Genomic DNA, 20115 nt, shown 5'->3' with positions numbered 1-20115 from the left:
TATTAAACACAATTCTGGTACTTCTAGTCATCCTAAGTCTTCAACTACTATATACAAAACATTGTCCATATTTCTTACAAGGCTGTTGGGTGAAGAGGCACTTGAATGTAGCAAATGTCATTATCTCTTCCAAATGCATAGACTGGCAGTTTCTGGAAACCATTGAGTACTGAAAACCAAATTTCATATCACAAAATCACAAGCCAGACTAGATAAACTACCTTAACAAGCCATCCCCTCCCCACTCCCTCTAGGTGCAAAGAAATTAATTTATATATTCACCACAGGCAGGGACCAATGACATGTACTTACCTGCTAGTAGTAGCTATTCAAAAAAGACATCAGAGCAAATCTAATCCTTGCCACCTGTTTTCAAAACCCAACAACACCCTCACCTCTATCTGTAGGTGCAACCCCAGGAGGCTGACACTCTGTCTCTGGATTGAACTCGAGACCTCTCTCCACAAGTTGGTTTCCATGGTTATTGACTGTACCTTACCAGCCTGTCTATCTTTGTGAACAATCTTGTACTTCCAGTCACTGGAACTTCTTATACAGACTTTATCCTTTTGAGAAATCCATAAGTTATGATATTGAAACAGATCCTCTCTTTATCTTCATGAAACTGTAAATGAGAATGAATGATTTTCATATACAAGATGACAATGCTTATGCAATATACATTAACACTTTTGTGGCTGTATACATGGCAGAGGAGAATGAAAATATGTTATGACAAGTGGGATAACAAAACAAAACAAGAGAGTCTATGTGGATGTGGATGGACATATGTTCATGGAAGACAGTTTAAAAAATACCAACAGATCATGTCATACATGAATGAATATAATAGAGTATGATAATTTACAACCTCTGTCTATAGATCTAAAACAAACAAAATCAAGTACTTCCACTGGTCATAATTTAAAACAGGACAGACTGTGTCATTCATTTAGATAAGATTTACTTGTGCAAACTAAGAGCTTTGGTACAGTCTTGATAGGTGTCTTGCATACTCAGGAGGACTATCGGGACAGAAGTCTCCAAAACCTTCATATTATTGCTGATACTAAGTGCCATTTTCTTCATTGTGGCTACACATTCTATAATTTTATTTTGGTTTATACTAAATAATTTGATTCAAATTCAGGGCACATTTAGTTTAGAATTGGGTATCAATTGATCAACACCTCATTTTGTCCCAAGTCTGTCCTTCAGAGGAATAGGGCCAAAGGATCATCTTAACAAGACTACGCACTTTCACAGAATTAGTATTTGTGCAATGGGAAGATCAGTTTGTAGGTAATGGAGAAGATACATATACAGTATACATGAACACAGCATGAAATTCATGTCTACATTGTTAGTGTACCTCTTAGAATGACTGCAATCTGGAACACGTGAATTACTCTTTCATTAATATGTTAACTGCTATGGTACTTGGGCCACTTACGTGCTATTCTGACTCCCATGGGTACCCTTCTCCAGTCAAAATATAACTGAAGAAACTATGAAAATAATTAAAGATTCTATTACGGAGGTACACCTCGTTTGCTCTTTTTTGATAATGCTCTTCCACAAATCACTATCTACATGAGATCTAAAACACAGCCCTTGCATATGGTTGGGCCATGGTTCTTAATATACTTATGGCTCTGGTGTAAGATCATGGCCATCGAGTTGTTAGACACAGCATGCTATATGCTAGCCTGTCAGTGATGCTGTACAACACACTTCCACTACACTGGCTCTACATAGTTTGGAGCCACTTTCTCATAACCTTTCCTGATCTTGGTGAGTTTGGCATCAACGCAGGGCAGAAGGAGGGGCATCTTCAAAAGTAGAGTCAACCCTGGCAGGAAGAGACTCAGCTGGAAGAGAAAAGCATCACCAGACATAAAAGAACAGCACTAAATGATGATTCAGTTTAATGTCACATGCTCTTTCTATTAGGAGACTAGGATGTTGTCCCTAACAGAGGACTTTGTTGTGTAGGATTTAATGAACCATGCCCTTTGTCTCACTGGCAGCAGGGTTTGAACTGCCATCACCTTGGCCTCTATTGTAAAAAGTGATGTTCTAACCTTTTTGGACAGTGAGCACCCACAGTAGTAAATAAAACTGGAAAAACCTTGAAATCCTGTATCAAGCATGCCGCTGGAACTAAATGTACAGGTACATAGAATAATGAATTATTTAATTCCTTCAATGATGATGCACTTCATAAACATCTGGTGTATTTGTTGATAAGCAACCTGATCATGTACATCATTTAGGCAGAGCATGGCCTGAGTAACTGGCCAGTTTGTTTATCAGGAGTCTTATTTAGTTTATTCCTGAATGTTTCCTCAAAGCTTAGTGCAAAATTAGTCACGAACAAACTTGGATTACAACTCCTGTTTTCTTTTCTGCTTGTGTTAACTCAGACTGTCTCAAAATTTGCTTATGGGAGAATTCTTAGTACCTAATGTTCTCATGTGGTGCTCTATGGGGAAGATTTTGTTTTCTCACTGTATGTGTTCTATTGGAGTTGAAGAAAAATATGCATATGTATATTTCTCTATTTGGACAGAAATCTTAACCAATCAAGAAATAATAATGATTCATTTTATCAGTGAAGTGGGGTTTGAATGTCAGACTATCACAAGTATACTATAACTATTCTTTGTATATGGCACCCCTCCCTCCCTCTTTTCTTGAGACCTCCTGGATGATGGGTCATCCCTGCATCTCACCCACTGCCTTGGGTCAGAAACAATGCAACAAGACACAGCACATCCAGAGCGAGGCTGTTTCACTGACTTTGGCAGTCTGCAGTGGAGAGGGATGACCCTTAACCCACTAGGTGCTAAGATAGAAGAAGAAGAAGAAGAAGAAGAAGGTGTGGGATAGGTGCATGCCTTGGTTGGCTACTTTCCTTATATGGGGGAAGAAGCCTTTTGTTATACTGACAACACATTCTGCCTTACCTGGCTTCCCTTGGGGAGGAAGTAGCACAGGAAGCCAGCCTTGAAGAACCTGGGCCAGCTGATCAAGGACACATGGAAGCAAACAAGGACTAGACAAAGCCACCCCAGTCTACTCTGCACGAAAGTAAACTCCCGCCATGACATTGTGGCTGTGACGGAGGGCAGTGACGTCACACCTAAGATCATCAGAATACCCACCAGAAGGACACCTGAGGAAGAAAGCAATAGGAGTGTAGTGACAAAATCTGCACAATTTGGTCAAACACTGCAACATTGACAGATGACAAGCAGTCCTTAATTACATAATACATTTTGCATTCTAGCATTATTCTGATGAATTATGTTACTCATGTTTGGTGTATAATACTTTCTGTTGAACTTATGTTTTATTTTCTCTCATTAATCCTTTACAGACATTTTTCTAAAATCAAAGTGTCTGTTCAGAAAAGCTTCTGTTGAACCTATGCTCTTCTTTTCTCTCATTAACCACTTCAGTACAAGTCAAATTCTTGTGCACAGCATTGGCTACCATATGTATGATTCCTCTACTCTCATTATAAAATATAAAGTCACTGCAATATTACTCATTCTATCTCACTCTGAGTAATAATAAACACAGAAAATGTGACCAAATCAGTTCAAAGAATCCAGGGTTAACTAATGTACAACTACAAAAAAAATATATATATAATCAAGACGCCGATGCCAGGATCCTTGTGTATCCACTCATGCCTCATGATGCCTTTATAGGTGTCATCGTACCAAAGTGGTTAACCCTTTGCAGACATTGTTCTAAAATCAAAGTGTATGCTCAGAAAGACTTTTACTTTCTTCTATTTCTCCAAGACAGAAGGATAGAGACAAAGAGTATGAAAGTGCAAGAGAGAGGTAGTTTTCCTGGTCTGCGGAGTAACCATCACCAGATTCACCTAATGTTAACAAGTAGGACTCCTCATCAAATGATTACTTACCTGCTGCAAGGTAACACCCATCATACCAAGAATTGCTCATCTTGCTCCCCATCTCCTGAAGGATAGCCATACAACCCTGAAAAATATAAATAAATTAATTAATCAATGAATAAATAAACAAAATAAGTAATATGAAATTAATAATAATAAAAAAATCTGCAAAAATTATGTGCATAAAGATTGAGAATTAAATAACCAAGCCTACAAAAAAAAAAGAGGTAGCTGAACAAAATTAAACTTCAGAGAAAGATAGTAAGATCGTGAATTTCATATTGCCAAACAGAACAATTAACAAGAGGAGCACAATTGTTAATGGTATGTATTTATGTTTATATACATTCTGTATACACTTGTGTACAGACAGTATACAGTAACATTCCTTCAATATACTTGATACTTGAGAGTGTCCAAAGATTTGGAATTTCTAAGGAGAGAGAGAGAGAGAGAGAGAGAGAGAGCAAGAGAGTGAGAGAGAGAGAGAGAGATAGAGAGAGAGAGAGAGAGAGAGAGAGCAAGAGAGTGAGATAGAGAAAAACACTGGACACAAAGTGCTAAACTATCCAATTCAGCATGAATGTGACAAACCCTGGAATTCAAGATGTTAGCGTACTCTGGCATCAAATTGTGTGTTCAGTGCAGTCACAATGACTAACCACTTGGAATAAGCTGTACTGAAATGGTACTACTCTAAGCAGAGTAGCAGTATGGTAGTAGTGCTATATCTTTGAGTAGTTCTGCCACCAAAGATTTTGATCTTTTTCATGGTACATGCCCGATTATCCAGAGTCTGAGGGTTACTGCATTCTGAATTAAAAAAATCTTTGTTTACGTGTCACTGGAAGATCTACTGCTAGATGAGGGTTACACTTACATGGACAGTTCCCAGAAAGAGCATGGCAAGCCCAATCTGTTTCCTGCTGCGGAGCCATTTGTCAAGCCAGTTGGGGAACCGGGAGTATTTGGTGCCACGCCAAAGCTGCAGATAGGCTGCGAACACACCTGTGAATCAACAAACATACTGTTCAGGCACCATGAGACAAGCAAGTATTCCGGTAAACCTACAATCTTCTTATGTATTGCAAGGTATCAAACTTAATACATACATTCCACTCAGAGCTGTCTAATGAAACAGAGAATTAGGTCATTGGATTAACTAATCTCAATTGAATGATTGCTCATTTATGGTTAACAGTAAGATGCATTCCCAGATTTTCTGTCTTACCTGGTAGGTAGCACAGAGCAAGCTCCATGGTTGCGACCACACCAAGGGTAAGCTGCGTATTGGTCAGGGGAATCCACTCAAAGCGGTACATTGCCCACTTGCCTTCTGTCAGACCCCGGCATAGCTGAATCCTATCAATACATTCATTGGACTGTCAGAAAACATAAAAACTATATAAAGACACATGCATTTTACTGTATTCATATTACACATGGATCTTATAGATATAAACTTCTACCATATGTACACAAACTTGCAATACCTACCAAGTTTGACTACAACAGATTTTATAGACATAAACTTTACTGTATATACACAAACATGAAATATTGACCAATTTTAACTACTGTAAAACTAACCTGAAGAGGAAGAATATCCATACAAGAGAAAACAAGATGGCTGTCATTTTAAAGGCGTATTTCCACTCCGGAGAAAAAAATCTTAGTGGCTGTTCTTCAATTTGCACAGCACCCCCAAGACCTCCTGAATCGACTGGTTGGAAACCAAGGTCGCGCACCAACTGGGCAATGGTTGCTCGTGCCTCAGGGTTATTACCACAGATGGGAACCTGTTCAATTTTAAATAATGAAAACAAACTATGTATTTATCCTTCACACACTATATAATAATTTTTCTATCAAACTGCCAATGAGAACCTATAAATTTAATTAATTTTATAATTTCTTGAAGGATCATGGTCATATATAGTTACCTCTGAAAAGAAGTTCCTATTTAAAGGTCCACTTGATCATGTGACCTTCCATAGTGAACATTACCACTAAATGAAATATAGTTGAAAATATATTCAAATTACTTGTTGTCTTTCCTATAAACGCTCACATTCATCTTTTATGTGAGATTCAGGGTAGTGGATCTTTTGTCTATAGGTAGATATGTTAATAGGTTAAGGATTTGTGTGCATCTGAAATGACAATTTTCGTAACAATTTCAGGGTAGCAAGTTGGTTTCTTTCTTTGTGTTATCCTACACAAAAACACAATATCTCTTCCTTAACCCCTTCCATACGATGACGCCTACATAGGCGTCATGAGGAACAAGTGGGTATGCGAGGCTGCCATATCGACGTCTTGATCATATTCATTGTAGTTGTACCTGCGTGACCCCCTTCCTCTGTAAACTGGCTTCATCATATTTTCTATGGTTATCAAAATTCACGGGTGAAAGAGAGTGAGCAATACAGGGGTTACTTTATTTTTCATAATGCGAGTATTATGATGCAACATGGCACGTCTGGCAGCTAATGCTGCCCGCGAGATTTTGGCCCGGAGTGAAGGGGTTAAGTGATTTATGGTTCCACCCAGAGGCTGTTGCCAGTGGAGGCCACAGGTCTTCTGCTAGAGAGACCAGGGGCAACTGGTTGATTGATTGCTAACTAGTTTTCTTGAACAAGATTATTTTGTCTGCTTCTAGACATACAGTACTACCTCTCATTAACGGACTAAAAGGGGGGTAATGGTGTCTGTTGATGTGAATAATTTGTTGATTTGGAGTGGTTTTTGGGTGGCATAGTGATTGCACAGCACTAAACAACAGCACCAAAAACACAGCAAACACAGCTAATTAACATCCGTTAATGAGAGGTAGTACTGTACATACATACATATACCAAAGGCTTTTCCCCCTTACAAGGGAGGTAGCCATAGACATAAATCTTTATTTTCACACTTACTTCCTTACTGCCCTGAATTGCACCTCGTTCAAGGGCATACGCTGACAGGGTGTTGAAAGCCTTGACCACCCAACTCCTTGGAAACAGTTCCTGAAGCGTCTCTGCATTACTCTTACTCCGAGCTTTTTCATCAAGGTTTCTGCAAAATTGAAGGAACTACTAATTACTAGTGTTGTAACTCGTGGAGTAATATGTAAGTTATATTTTATATTTTTTCCATGCTGTCATAACATATTCTAAAATATTCAAAGAATCTGAAACAAGAGAACATTAAGTTTTGAAGCAAAGAATATATAAACAAGAAAGTTATGCTTTCCTTTCTACTGAATACTGCCAGATCTCAAGATTGATTTCTTAAGTCACCATTATGGCCAACAACTACTGCAGTGTGTGAATCATACACAATATTGTCTTTTTGTTGACTGATTATTTGTATATGGGTTTCAAGGCCATGATCCCCCTTACAAGGAGTTGGCCTAACCAAAGCACACTAATCCCATCTTAGGACTTTGAAGATAAAAGTTTGCCTCTCCTCCTTGACACTGCATGGGTCAAATGCAGAAGGGATTTTCCCCATCTTCTCTTTTTCTGTTTGAGGGAACAGATAGGGACGGTCACCAATCAAGTGAAGCAGCACTGCTGTGGATGTACTGTGTCTTGCTGCATTGCTTCTGACTTAGGGCTGTAGGCAGGATATAGGGATGTCCTGTTATCCATGAGGAGGTAAGACAAGTGGGAGGAAAGGGTGGTGGATGAGAATGGAATGGGTGGGAGTGAATTGGGTGGCAGTGGGTATATGCCTTTTGACTTGATTACCTCCCTTGTAAGGGGGAAAAAGCCCTTGGTATATAGATATAAGTAGAATGTACTTGTAAGGGCCAGTGATGAGTACCTGCACCTGGTGGTCCAGCAAGATATCCATTAGAAAGAATTATCTTTCTGCCATTCATCTTCAAATTTCATTATCACCTTTATTTGTATTTAGAGGTGCTGCCCTGAAGGGCTGACACATTATCCTGACTGGGCCCAAAATCTCTCTTTATCAATTCCAACTGCATTACCTCCATATGTACCTCATTTGTTAGCAGTCTTATATAGCAAATGATTTGGTTTCGCAACTCCCCCTTTCACAGAGGACTTGGACAATGTCTCCTTTTGGAGGGCTTAACCACTTCCATACGGTGATGCCTACGTAGGCGTCATGAGGAGCAAGTGGGTATGCAATGATGGCGACGTCGGCGTTTTGATTATATTTATTGTAGTTGTATCTACGTAACCTCCATTCTCCCTAAACTGGCTTCATCATATTTTCTATGGTTATCAAAATTCACGAGTGAAAGAGAACGAACGATTGAGCACTGACTTTATTTTTTATAATGCGATTATTATGACACAACATCGCACGTCGGGCAGCTAATGCTGCCAGATGTGCGATGTGCCCCGGAGTGAAGAGGTTAAAACAGGGAATTAAATGAACAATGCCCTTTTGCTGTGCATATGGTAAATACAAGACAAATAACTCAAAAGTAATGCATGTTCTGTTTGCCCATATTTATTGCACCTCCAATAGAATATTGGTTGAAGTGAGCTTGAAAATACAACAGCAGAGCTGGGCATGTTACTGCTGGACAGGTAGTGTGTTACTGAAAAATCTGGGTGCATTTCCGTCAATGCATTACAGATTTTAATTTCCTTAGAGTGGTCCATGTTACTGCGTTTGTGTATGTATGTATGTATGTATGATGTATATGTATGTATATATATATATATATATATATATATATATATATATATATACATACTGCTCTACAGAAATAAAAATTGGTAACACACTGACAGAAATGCATCATTGATTTTTCGGTAATGCACTACCTGTCTGGCGGTAATACGCCCAGCTCAGTAAAACAGTGCAGAAACACCAACAAGACCAACACACCTGTTGCTCACATCAACAAGAATCTTGTTCTGGAGAAGATGGGCTGGAAGTTGTGAGTAGCTCTCCTGAGGAACTGCGAGAATCACAATACGGCCAGTAGGAAGTAACTCCTCATATGTACCGATGGTACCACCACAGTTTTCCACAAGTTCTCTGCAACCCAGAGGTGGATTATTCTTTAATTATCCATAAGTCAACATTAGTTTTTGGGAAATAACTGATGAATGGTTTCTGAGATAGTATTAAGTATAATCAAATCCTTCTTAAATACATTTGTATAATCAAATCCTTCTTAAATACATTTGTATAATCAAATCCTTCTTAAATACATTTAATTTAAATAAACATGTATAAACCTATTTGAAAAATACATGCTTTATTGACCTGACTATATCACCTTCGTTCCTTCTTTCTTTTAACGAGAGAAGTGACTTGATTATGGTGTTTATATCAATGAAAGAAAAAAAAAAAAAAAAAAATGAGGGTGACAATCTTATAGTTTGGAATGGGAGAGCATCATGAAGTCATGTGAAAAATTTGAATAAGATTTCATGCCTGATGGGCATCAAGAAACAGTTTTCTGTACAGATGTGTCAACTCATAGACCTAAAAGGAGGGATATTCCAATCTAAAACCACAAACAAATTCAAGGCTAAGTTTGACTGATGGAGAACAGGAAATGGGGGTACTGTGAGCATAACTTTATTCCTGTGTATTAAATGAAGACAAATACATTGAGGTACCAGAAAGAAAGAAAGAAGAAGAAAAAAAAATCTTTCCACAAAAATCTATGGGAGGACATGAGGACTATTGTTTACTATCATGGGTCTTCAATACAATCTATATAATGATTATTACTTTTCAACGTGTTCTCCATACAAGCAGACTTGGGTAAATAATAAAGAGCACAGACATATCCCCAGAATTTTCTATAATACAAATGAAAAGTTACACAGTCTACACACATACCTGTTCCTTTCTGGTTGTCTGCTAGCTACAACTCCTCCTAGGCCCATCTGGCAGAGACGATGAGCAAGTGCACGTCCAAAATCACCACTGCCTACAATCACAATGCCCCTATCATCTGCAGTACATCAAATGAAAATATGTTGGTTATCATCTAAGAATCATGAATGGTTGTTGATATCACCACCTAGCCTTGCTTTTCTCAAAGAAAACTACATAAACTCTTATAAAGAACATAATTAATTTCCTGAACATTATTAGTTCACCTCTTTTCTTGTAAATCTCCTTAAACACTCAGTTGATTCACATGATTATTTGCTTTTCTGCACAGCTTGGTATCACCATTGGCCAAATGAAAGACTGTAGATTTCAGTTCTCAGTCAATATGACTGACACTATCAGACCACCCCCATCATGACTTCACTGTGCACAAAATTTCACCTTTACACGAATAGGTAAGATATCCCAACATTTGCCGAACACGACCTTGATTCATGAAATCAGTTTGAATAGCCTGCCTGGTTGTGTTGTGTGCCAGTGTCTGAAGAAGGTCTGGAAATTTAACCTATTTTCTTCCCCAAAAGAACTGTTATTTGCCCAACACAAATTTTGTCCTGCATGACAACTAAGGAACCTTACACTTGTGTTTGTCAAGGTCTGACTGTATATACCTTATGAAAAGAAGTGGCCCTACGATGGATCCTGGGGAACTCCACTCATTTTTTTTTCCCGGCTAGAACTTTCACCATTCAGAATAACTTACAATTGTTACAAATTCTTTAGGATGTGTGTATATATATATATATATATATATATATATATATATATATATATATATATATATATATATATATATAATATATGGTATTAAGAACACGGGTACATGTGTTCACTTATGCAAAGTAGACCACTTGGAAAAAGAACTTTTTGCACTGAAGATGTAATATATAAAAGCGCTCTGCTTCGTTAGATTCTTTTTCCAAGAGGTCTACTTTGCATGCATATATATATATATATATATATATATATATATGTATATATATACATATATATAAAGTAAATAATAAAAAATATGTTAGTATGTACATAATATTAGTACAGTAAAAAAAAAAAACATGACTTGCCTGATAGGGTACTGCCAGAATCCTGCCTCCTGAAGACATTATTCAAGGATGCTTCCCTTTCAGAAGCCTCCTCGCCTCCTACAATTATGTCGTTGGCAAATGACCCATCACTGCTTATTCCAGAGGATGCAGCAGTTGTTGATTCAGAGTCAAAGTCAATGATATTGTCCACGAGAGGAGCTCTGTCAGATTCCTTGGTGCATTTTCTACTCTGCATATTTGCAAGGGACACCGTGACTTCTCACCTGATATGAGAAACAAATGACATACAAGTAGTGAAAATAAGAATATTTGTGGTACAATGAACCTATACAAATAGTTTTCATGGTATCAGTAACCTCTATTAAGGTCAATGTAGTGAACAAATTTTACCTGTTAGTATTTATCCATCTGCAGTTTCTGGGAGCAATCTACGACATCCCTTTTTCTTATTTTCTTTCAGAGTTGCATCACTAAAACTTTTCACACTTCCAGGCTCCTCTTGTTTGTCTGGAAAGCCTTTAAAACCCTGCTTTCACTAACAAACCAATGATGAGTACCTTCCAATGGAGGTTCTGCAAGATGGACATCAGAGAATCAACTCCCAACAGCATGTCGAACTCTTCCACACGCCACCGTCTTAGGGTAAAGAACATGACAAAGAACTCTACTGACTCTATCCATAACAACACACACAGTTTTTTATATATACAGTAAAAACGAAATGCTGCTTTGATCCTGTAATTGCAAGATGAAAAAAAAATCAGACAAATCTCTTTTAGGTCCCGAGCATGCTACTGTCGAAATGTGGATTTCCGGTTGGTTTAAACTGAGGCAACATTTGTTGTCACTGCATAGACGAGACATATCTGATGTTTACTAATGCGTCTGTATAAATGGGTTGATTTGGGTATATACCACCTCTTTTTATCAATAGATCAAAATCTGAATGTTGTATACATTCTTTATTGTTCACATGCACACCCAGCGAAAATGCGCCCGAATGCGAGTAATTTATTTACTATTTTAACTCATTTTCACTTATTTTGATATACAAAAAACATGTCTCATTTATTTTTCTCCACAAATCAAACACAGCTTTATATTCGTCTATGGTTCTAGATTGGACTATCTTCATGGCTTTTCATGAATGCCTGTACGTGGAGAACTTTCTTGATGCACTTCAGTTATAAAAATGATTGTACTTGATCCTCCCCCTGATTCAGAGTACGGACAACAGCGCAGGGTGACAGTGGGGAGGTGGAGTAGGATCAAGTATTGAATACGAGCGTTGTTATTTTATAACATTTGTCTGTTCATTATCATAAACATATTCTGCTTTATATTCAGGAATTTTGAGTCTGGATACATCAAGCATATTTCTGCTACATATTTTAATTTCATACATAAATTTTTTTTCTTTTGGCCAATACATGTTTGGATGTCTTTCTAGACTCATTGCTATCAAAACTCATTATCGTCTTTATGACCACGATGTACTTCGTTAGCTGTCGAAAGTATTTCATACACTTAAGGGGGTTTTACACAATCAAACATGTTGGCCAACTCGCTCATCAAACCTCCAACACAATATGTTTGAAGAGTTGTTACACGTTCAGACCAAACAGACAATCTCAGTCGGTGCCAAGACGAAGTGATGGCAATTGGGACAGTGATTGCCCTCAACTAAAAGAAAAGGAAGCGTTCAAAATGGACAAAGGACTGGTTACTGAAAAGGGACCACATTTCTCACATCAACTTAATGAAGGAGCTGAAATTACATCCAGATGATTCACGCAATTATATGCGCATGGACGAATCAACATATTTAGAACTTCTGAATTTGGTCACTCCATTCATTACTTGTAAAGACACCGTTATGAGAAAGTCCATTAGCCCTCATGAACGGCTGAGCACAATATTGCGTTTTTTTTTTTTAGCAACGAAACGGTCTCTGCAAGACTCGATATTTTCAGCTCTCATCGCAACTAGCACCTTATCTAGGATTATACCAGAAACTTGTCATGACTTCTAGAGGAACTACGAAGACAGTTGATTTTTTTCATCACATCATCCCGCGTGCACTGAGGGTCAAGTTCTTTTAGCTTTCCATGCAATTCATATATACCTTTATTTCTTAAATTCCTATTAGAGTATTCTTTCAATTTCACCTTTCACAATGCTATATGCTTCCTATATATGTCAATGAAATCTACCATATTTTCCCTTTCCTTGTCCTTAACGGCACACGTATCATTCATTTTGGAAATAATCGGGAAGTCTGTCACTGAAGAAGCTCCTAAAGATGTTACTTCTGCGAAATTTGATAATGTATGACAGTTGGAGACTGATGCGCGTTCAGACGTTCATGCAGGGACGTGATCGGGCAAGCTCCGCCCACAAAGGTCAGGCCAGATCAGACATCAGTCCAACACGTTGGTCCAACATGTTTACCCCTTTCACATGTTCAAACATACTCTCAAACACCGTGTTGTCAAACATGTTGGCCAAGATGTTTGACCGTGTAAAAACCCTTTTACGTTTGTGTGTCTGTAAATTTGTCAAGCACATTTTATCCTCTTAACTTGCTTTGACCATATCCATACTATGGTGTCTTACATAAATATTATTAAAAATGATAAAGCCTATCACTTATCGTGTTGATAGTTTAAATAAAACGAAAGTTATGGACGAAAATGTAAAATGACGTCAAATGCGATTTTGTCCTTGGTACTTGACATTGGGAGTCAAATATTCAAAATATGTTCTCATCATCGCTTAATTAGTTCAGCCAAACAAATTCATTTAATGAAATCATATATATCCAATTAGCATCTAATAATTTTAACGTGCCATGTAATATACTCATCTTTTCGTAAACTGCTTTCGCCGCTCGGTTGGGATTTATTTTTGTATTTCGACTTGTTCATATACGAGGCAATCGTCCTATTGGTTTATATTGTCTTTCCTGTTTTAATTTAAATTATCATGAATCTTTATAGCGAGACTTTCACCAACTCCATTTTTAATAATCTTAAACTAATTATTGCTACACGTCGTTCACTTGATTATTGACATAAAGGAAACCCAATCATTTTTATATGATTGCCAAATTAGCAAGATATCACAATGTCACCTCTAACAATAGATATCCTTGTTTGTTGCATTTGGTGGGTTGGTAAACCTGTTCTCCCTCTGCCTGTTTGTTGGTCTAACCACGACTTGGCACCGTAGTCTTGTCCTCATTTGCTATTTCGATGTTATATATTTCCCATGTTGTGATAATGAAGAGGTGGGGGTAAACAAGATTCACCTGTCAGGTTATGCTGTAGTGCTATGTCTTGCTGCATTGCTTTTGACCCTGACAGTAAGTGGTACAAGGATGACCCTTCATCCGCGAGATACCAAAATGAGAGAGAAACAAGGATGGTGGATGTGAGCAGAATGGGTTGGGGTGGGATACATGACTTGGTTGATTATCTCCTTGAAAGATGTAACCAGCCTCTACGAATAGACTAATACCCCCTTAAAATATATATCAAATGTGACAACAATAACATAACATTTACTAATAATTATATGTCAATTTATTATCATTTACCTATTTATTATCTAACTATACCTATGCATTTATTTAGGTATTTTATTTATTTACATAATTATAGTTATTATTAATTTATTATTATTTTTTTTTCGCATCCGACCTAGATATGGACCAAAAGGTCTCCTGTCGGCATGCTCCGCCTTTGTAATCCTTAGTAACACCAGCAATAATAATAATAGTAATAATAATAATAATAATAATAATAATAATAATAATAATAACAATAAAAAGTAGCGACATGATCATATCCAATACATTTCAAACGAAAGCCCAACAAATAATTAAGCAAACCTCAAAGATTGCATCACGTGATCACATGTCCTTACACGTGAATTGTTGCCATTCTCAACTTGCAAAATGTTATGTTTACTCCAGACTTTCTTTGCATGTGATTGTTTACCTGCGTTTATAATGTATTTATTGTTTTCAAACACAATGTTTTGTAACTGAATACACGACTGCTTTGCAAATGTAAAATTGAGTGAAAAAAGAAAGAAAAATTCATGAACCGCTTGTTTTTTCATAAGTGGCAACTCCAGTCGAAGTTCATACGGTCCTTGATACATTACTTTACATATATCCATGTAAAGCCTAAATTGCAATGCTGAGCATCCGAATGTGTATGTAATGCGTCATTAAAGGTTACATAATATATTCTTACCCTTATGTACGTTCGTTTTGTATTGTTATGCTAGCAGACAACCAAAATAATGTTATAAACATGCCTAATATATTTTATCATAGCTCCTAAATGAAATAAGAACAAAATATGTGATCCAAATTTGCTACCCTGCTTTATTTGTCCGTGACAAGTAAATATTGCAATGCTGGCAGCACTAAAAGAAATGACAATCTAAATCTTATATAGCAACAATATGCTACTTCAGCGTTGCTAGGTGGGCAAGTAGAGATGCAAAATCAGTGTGTATTTATGAATCAAAAGTAGGGTAAGTTTAAACTCACCGTAAGGGGAAAGGGATGAAAAATGAACTATTGCACTTACCCACAAACCAGTAAGGCTGCAGGAGCCGAACTGAATCGGGGTTGTACAGTGCAGCTGGCTAGACTCCTTTCATAACGTCAACTCCATAGCCAGCGACGTCGCTCCCACTCTTAACCTCTTTACATTTATTAAGTATTTTTGCCACGATGAGTATTTTTGTCTTCTGGCTCTGATTCGGCTTAGTTCTATAAAGGAGATACAAAACATTTCTCAGGGCAATTGCTATCTCGGGTAGTTTTGAAATGAGAGTTGTTTGTAGGACACTAGTCTGGTGGCGTTTGGCAACTGTTTCTATGACAACAGCCAGCATCTCTCAGCTGAAAATTATGTTATTCTCCCATCTATTTTCACTAAATGAGAATCGTTGAAAGTATAATTAGATAGAAATAGTCTTTTATTAAATAATAGATGTTAAGAATTTATATAATGAACAAAACAGTATACTGTACTAAAGTAAATAAGAGGAATTGTAATGTTTACAGTTTCTGAGTTTGGCGGGAGTGATCAGCTGAGTAAATTTGTTAATTTTATGAGTTGGTAACAAAAATACTTCACGGATGGTAATGTGAAATAATTTTTGAACATTATGATGCTAGCTTTTCGGCTGAAGATGCATTATTACACACAAGAGTGTAAAAATGTGAATAAGTTGTTTTCAGCACAAAATCGAATGCTATTTATTCTCTCTTTCTGCCCTCTTTATATCTCTCCATCTCTTCGGCACGATATTGTCAGCGACGAAATGCTATTAATCCTTCTCCTTAAATTTTAAGGAGAATGATTAATAGTATTTCTTTAAGGCATAAAGAAATATACCAGTGGAATAGTAGCCTCACATCCTCTTAGTCGCGGGTTTGAGTCCTGCACTTGATTTCCAGCAGTGACTGTTGTTTACTTACCATAACATTCCGTGTACATCAGGCAAAGGTGATTATTTCGGTCGCAGCCAAGCGGCTTCCAGTGTACCGTATGTATCACACCTAGAGATTTCAAATTTCCCGCCTCAACGAGAAGGAAGGCCGACTGCGACCGGCACGGTTGCGACCCATGGTCCTTCAAACCATAAGGTCACCTCCCCAAGCGAGCTTGTAGCCTACTACACGTACACGAACGGCTCCGTGGACCCTCTCACGGGGAGGTGTGGAGCGGCTTTTACAACCGTAAATAGATTGACCGCACAATGGAGAGTGAGTGAAGGAAGCTGTAGTCTTCAGTCGGAGCTTGCTGCAATCTCCAAGGCTCTGGGACCACACTCTCTCTGCTGGGTCAGGGGGCGGTCGTGATCCGCACAGAGTCAAGGTGTGCCATTGACGTTATTCCGTCCGCGAAGGCAACGTGTGACGTCAATCCAGCCCTCGCTGCGCCTTTTGGGCCAGCATGGAAGGTCTGCAACATTTCACTGGACCCTCCAGGCACATCTGGATTCCAGGAAACTGTTGTGGATGATGATGCCAAGACAGTGAGGAGGTTTGGCAAAATTGCATTGCCCACTGGCACCCACGATCACATAGATCAAGGGCGTCGTCATTAAGGTCAAGTTAATGGCCAGGGACAAACCGCAGCAGCCATCTTCGTACTTCGGGATCGGTACTATGGTACTATATCCTCGTCACAGCTTCACCAGTACCTGCTAGACCTGGGGTTCTCAACCTGGGGTACACGGGACGACTTACTGGGGATACTTGGATGACTCACGAAAGATTACTCAAACATTTAAATCTGCAGAGAGAGAGAAAATGACGATTACAGATGTATGAGCCATATAATGTTGGTTCACAGACGGTTGCATTATTTCCCTGAAATGAGTGAATAAGATTCAAATCTTATTAGAAACCTGTTCATTGCTAATGTCCACCTCCTCCCAGATGACATGCATGAAGAATTCCTAGAGTTGGTGAATAACTCAGTTCAGCGTCGTAGCCAGGAATTAGATTTTTTTTTGGGGGGGAGGGGGAGCTAATCATGCTTTGGGGGGGGGGGGCTGCCGCTGTACTGTGCCCCCATATATATATATGTATATATATATATATATATATATATATATATATATATAAATATATATATATATATATATGTATATATATATATATAAATATATATATATATATATATATATATATATATGTATATATATAATCATTGATGATATTTGATAAGCCTGTATTAATAGCTTAAACTTGATATTTTATGTATGTACATCATGTATCACAAATTCACCATAAACTTAGCTTATATTCTGTAAGTTTTCTTGTATTTACAATACTTTTGAGTGAAAATCAATTTGGGGTGGTGCTGACTGGATTTTTGGGGGGACTAAGCCGCCCCCCATATCCCTCCCCCCTCCACCCGTGGCTACGGCACTGACTAAGTTGCAAAAGATGCATTTGAAACCCTTTCCCTGACCAAGATCTGGTGTACGATGAATGCGGTTTACTCTGTTGCAGTTTATATTGCTCTAAACTCATTGCTGATGCTCCCTGGTATTTACTTGCGCGAGTGAGGGTTTTCATCGCTGTTGGACATGAAAACTAAACATGGAGCATGGCTTAATGTGGACCAGGACCTTCGAATATGCCTCTCTAATACTGCTTCTAAAACTAAGAAACTTATTTGCACAAAAATTGTCACGGCTTTCACCCTAAAGTTTAATATTGGTTGGTAATAAAATAACTACATTTTCACTCCTGCGGATGTAGTACCATTGTACATCGTTTTTGATGTTAATGACTAACTGATGAATACAGTCATTACAATAAGGAACCATTGAGTATCCATTGCGGTACCACTGTGTATTTAGTCTTGATATATTATCATTATATATTCTGTGTCAAGTTTATAGGGGGTACGGGTCGATGACCTGATGACTCTTATATATATCTATATCTATATATATACATATATATATGTATACATACATATATGTATATATATATAAGTGTGTATATGCATATATATATATGAGAGTAATTCGCTAATAGCAGCGACATCAAACCGATAATTTTTTTTTGTGACAGTTGCATGCAGGATTCGAACCCGCTGTACTCGGCCATATGATATATATATATATATATATATATATATATATATATATATATATATATATATATACACACAACGCACACACAACACACACACACACACACACACACACACACACACACACACACACACACACACACACATACACACACACACACTTGTGGCGGATTGGTAAGGTACTGGCCTCACAAGCCGGAGAACCGGGGTTCGATTCCCCCCGGCCGGGCGGAGACAAGTTGGGTTTGTCTCCTTTCACGTGTAGCCCCTGTTCACCTAGCAGCGAGTAGGTACGGGACGTTAGTCAAGGAGTTGTGACCTTGCATTCCCGGTGTGTGGAGTGTGAGTGGTCTCAGACCTACCCAGGTCTGCTAATAATGAGCTCTGAGCTCACTGCCGTAGGGTGGTGTCTGGCTGTCTCGAAAAGAGGCTGCAGCAGATCCGAGGTGAATACACACACACACACACACACACACACACACACACACACACACACATTCGTCGGATTGACGGCGAAGATTGGAGCTCCGAAGAAAAAGTGAAATTTTCGTGGATCTCAACGTCAAGGAAGCACCTTATTGTACTTACAGGGAAGGAGAAAGCTCGTGGTGTAGTGGGAGGGTGATAAAAAAGGAGAAGAGGAGGGATTACTGAGGGAAATGGAAGGAAATGAGGAAGAGGAGGACTTGGTCCAGGAAGCCAGGCGTCTTGTAAACAAACGAAGGACCGATGATGCTTTTGGTGAAGAAGGGATTAACAAAAATGTAAAGATTAGAAATATAGATAAGAGCAGCACAATGGAAGGTGAATATAATAATTTTCAGGGATTTAATGAGTGTGGGGGGGGGGGTGATACCAACCTCCCCTGATTAGCAAGACTAGAGGAAAAACTTGAGAAAATGACCAAACATTGGGAGAGTAGGTTCGGTAAAATAACAAAGATTGCGCAGAGAGTTGAAAAATTGGAAGAATTAGAGGTGAACAAAAACCTAACTAAAGAAATAGAAGAATCAAAAAGACAGTTAGAAGAAGTAAAAGATGAGAATGAGGAATTAAATAAAGAGAATAAAGAGTCCATAGCAAAAGAAGCATAGGGTTGAGAATAAGGAATAATAAAGAGAATAAAGAGTCCATAGCAAAAGAAGCACAGGGTTGGAAAAAAATCCAAGAAAACAGTAAAGATGCATTTACTGACATAATAAAACAACAAATGAAAGAACAAACTGACGACTCAGTTATTAAAGTGATGAGACAGGAGAATATAGTAAGAAACTTAGCAGATAAAAAGAAATATATAATTATATCAGACATGTAAGAGAAGTACAATCTAAATAGAACCACAAGAATCAAAGAGGAAAAAAGAAAAAGTAAGGAGTTTACTAGAATTAGTTCAGAAAGATGAACCTGAAATCATGAAACAAATTGAAGAGATGTATAGATTCGGAAAATATAGTACAGATAAGACCAGACCAATTAAGATTAAATTCAGGTCACAAACGACAGCAGAGAATATCTTAGCAAAAACAGGGAAACTAGCAAACAGTGAACAATATAAAAAGTTATGGATAAAAAGAGAAATGAATAAAGAGGAAAGAGAGGAGGAAAAAATGAAAAG

General features: G+C 37.9%; 1 protein-coding gene across 2 annotated transcripts; it reads right to left on the bottom strand.

Annotated features, from left to right (window-relative positions):
• Positions 1-546: 546 nt before the first annotated feature.
• LOC143040359 (metalloreductase STEAP4-like) lies at positions 547-15568 on the bottom strand. 2 transcript variants are annotated; one of them, XM_076211348.1, is made up of 12 exons: positions 15465-15568; positions 11251-11432; positions 10879-11123; positions 9758-9872; positions 8789-8941; positions 6853-6991; positions 5522-5730; positions 5163-5293; positions 4812-4939; positions 3941-4016; positions 2970-3178; positions 547-1871 (listed from the first exon to the last, which is right to left on the bottom strand). In XM_076211348.1, exons 3-12 carry the CDS (start codon positions 11093-11095, stop codon positions 1740-1742), a joined length of 1509 nt encoding a protein of 502 aa, XP_076067463.1. In that variant the 5' UTR covers positions 11096-11123; positions 11251-11432; positions 15465-15568; the 3' UTR covers positions 547-1739. The 2 variants fall into 2 exon arrangements, with proteins under 2 accessions (XP_076067463.1, XP_076067462.1); XM_076211347.1 differs by having other exon boundaries at positions 15425-15537.
• Between the last annotated feature and the right edge of the window lie 4547 nt (positions 15569-20115).

This window comes from Oratosquilla oratoria, chromosome 28 (assembly GCF_046742065.1).
Source record: "Oratosquilla oratoria isolate Oo_2021 chromosome 28, ASM4674206v1, whole genome shotgun sequence".
Classification (NCBI taxonomy): domain Eukaryota; kingdom Metazoa; phylum Arthropoda; class Malacostraca; order Stomatopoda; family Squillidae; genus Oratosquilla; species Oratosquilla oratoria.
The sequence above is the reverse complement of the archived record's forward strand: the minus strand, read 5'-3'. Positions and strand labels throughout refer to the sequence as shown.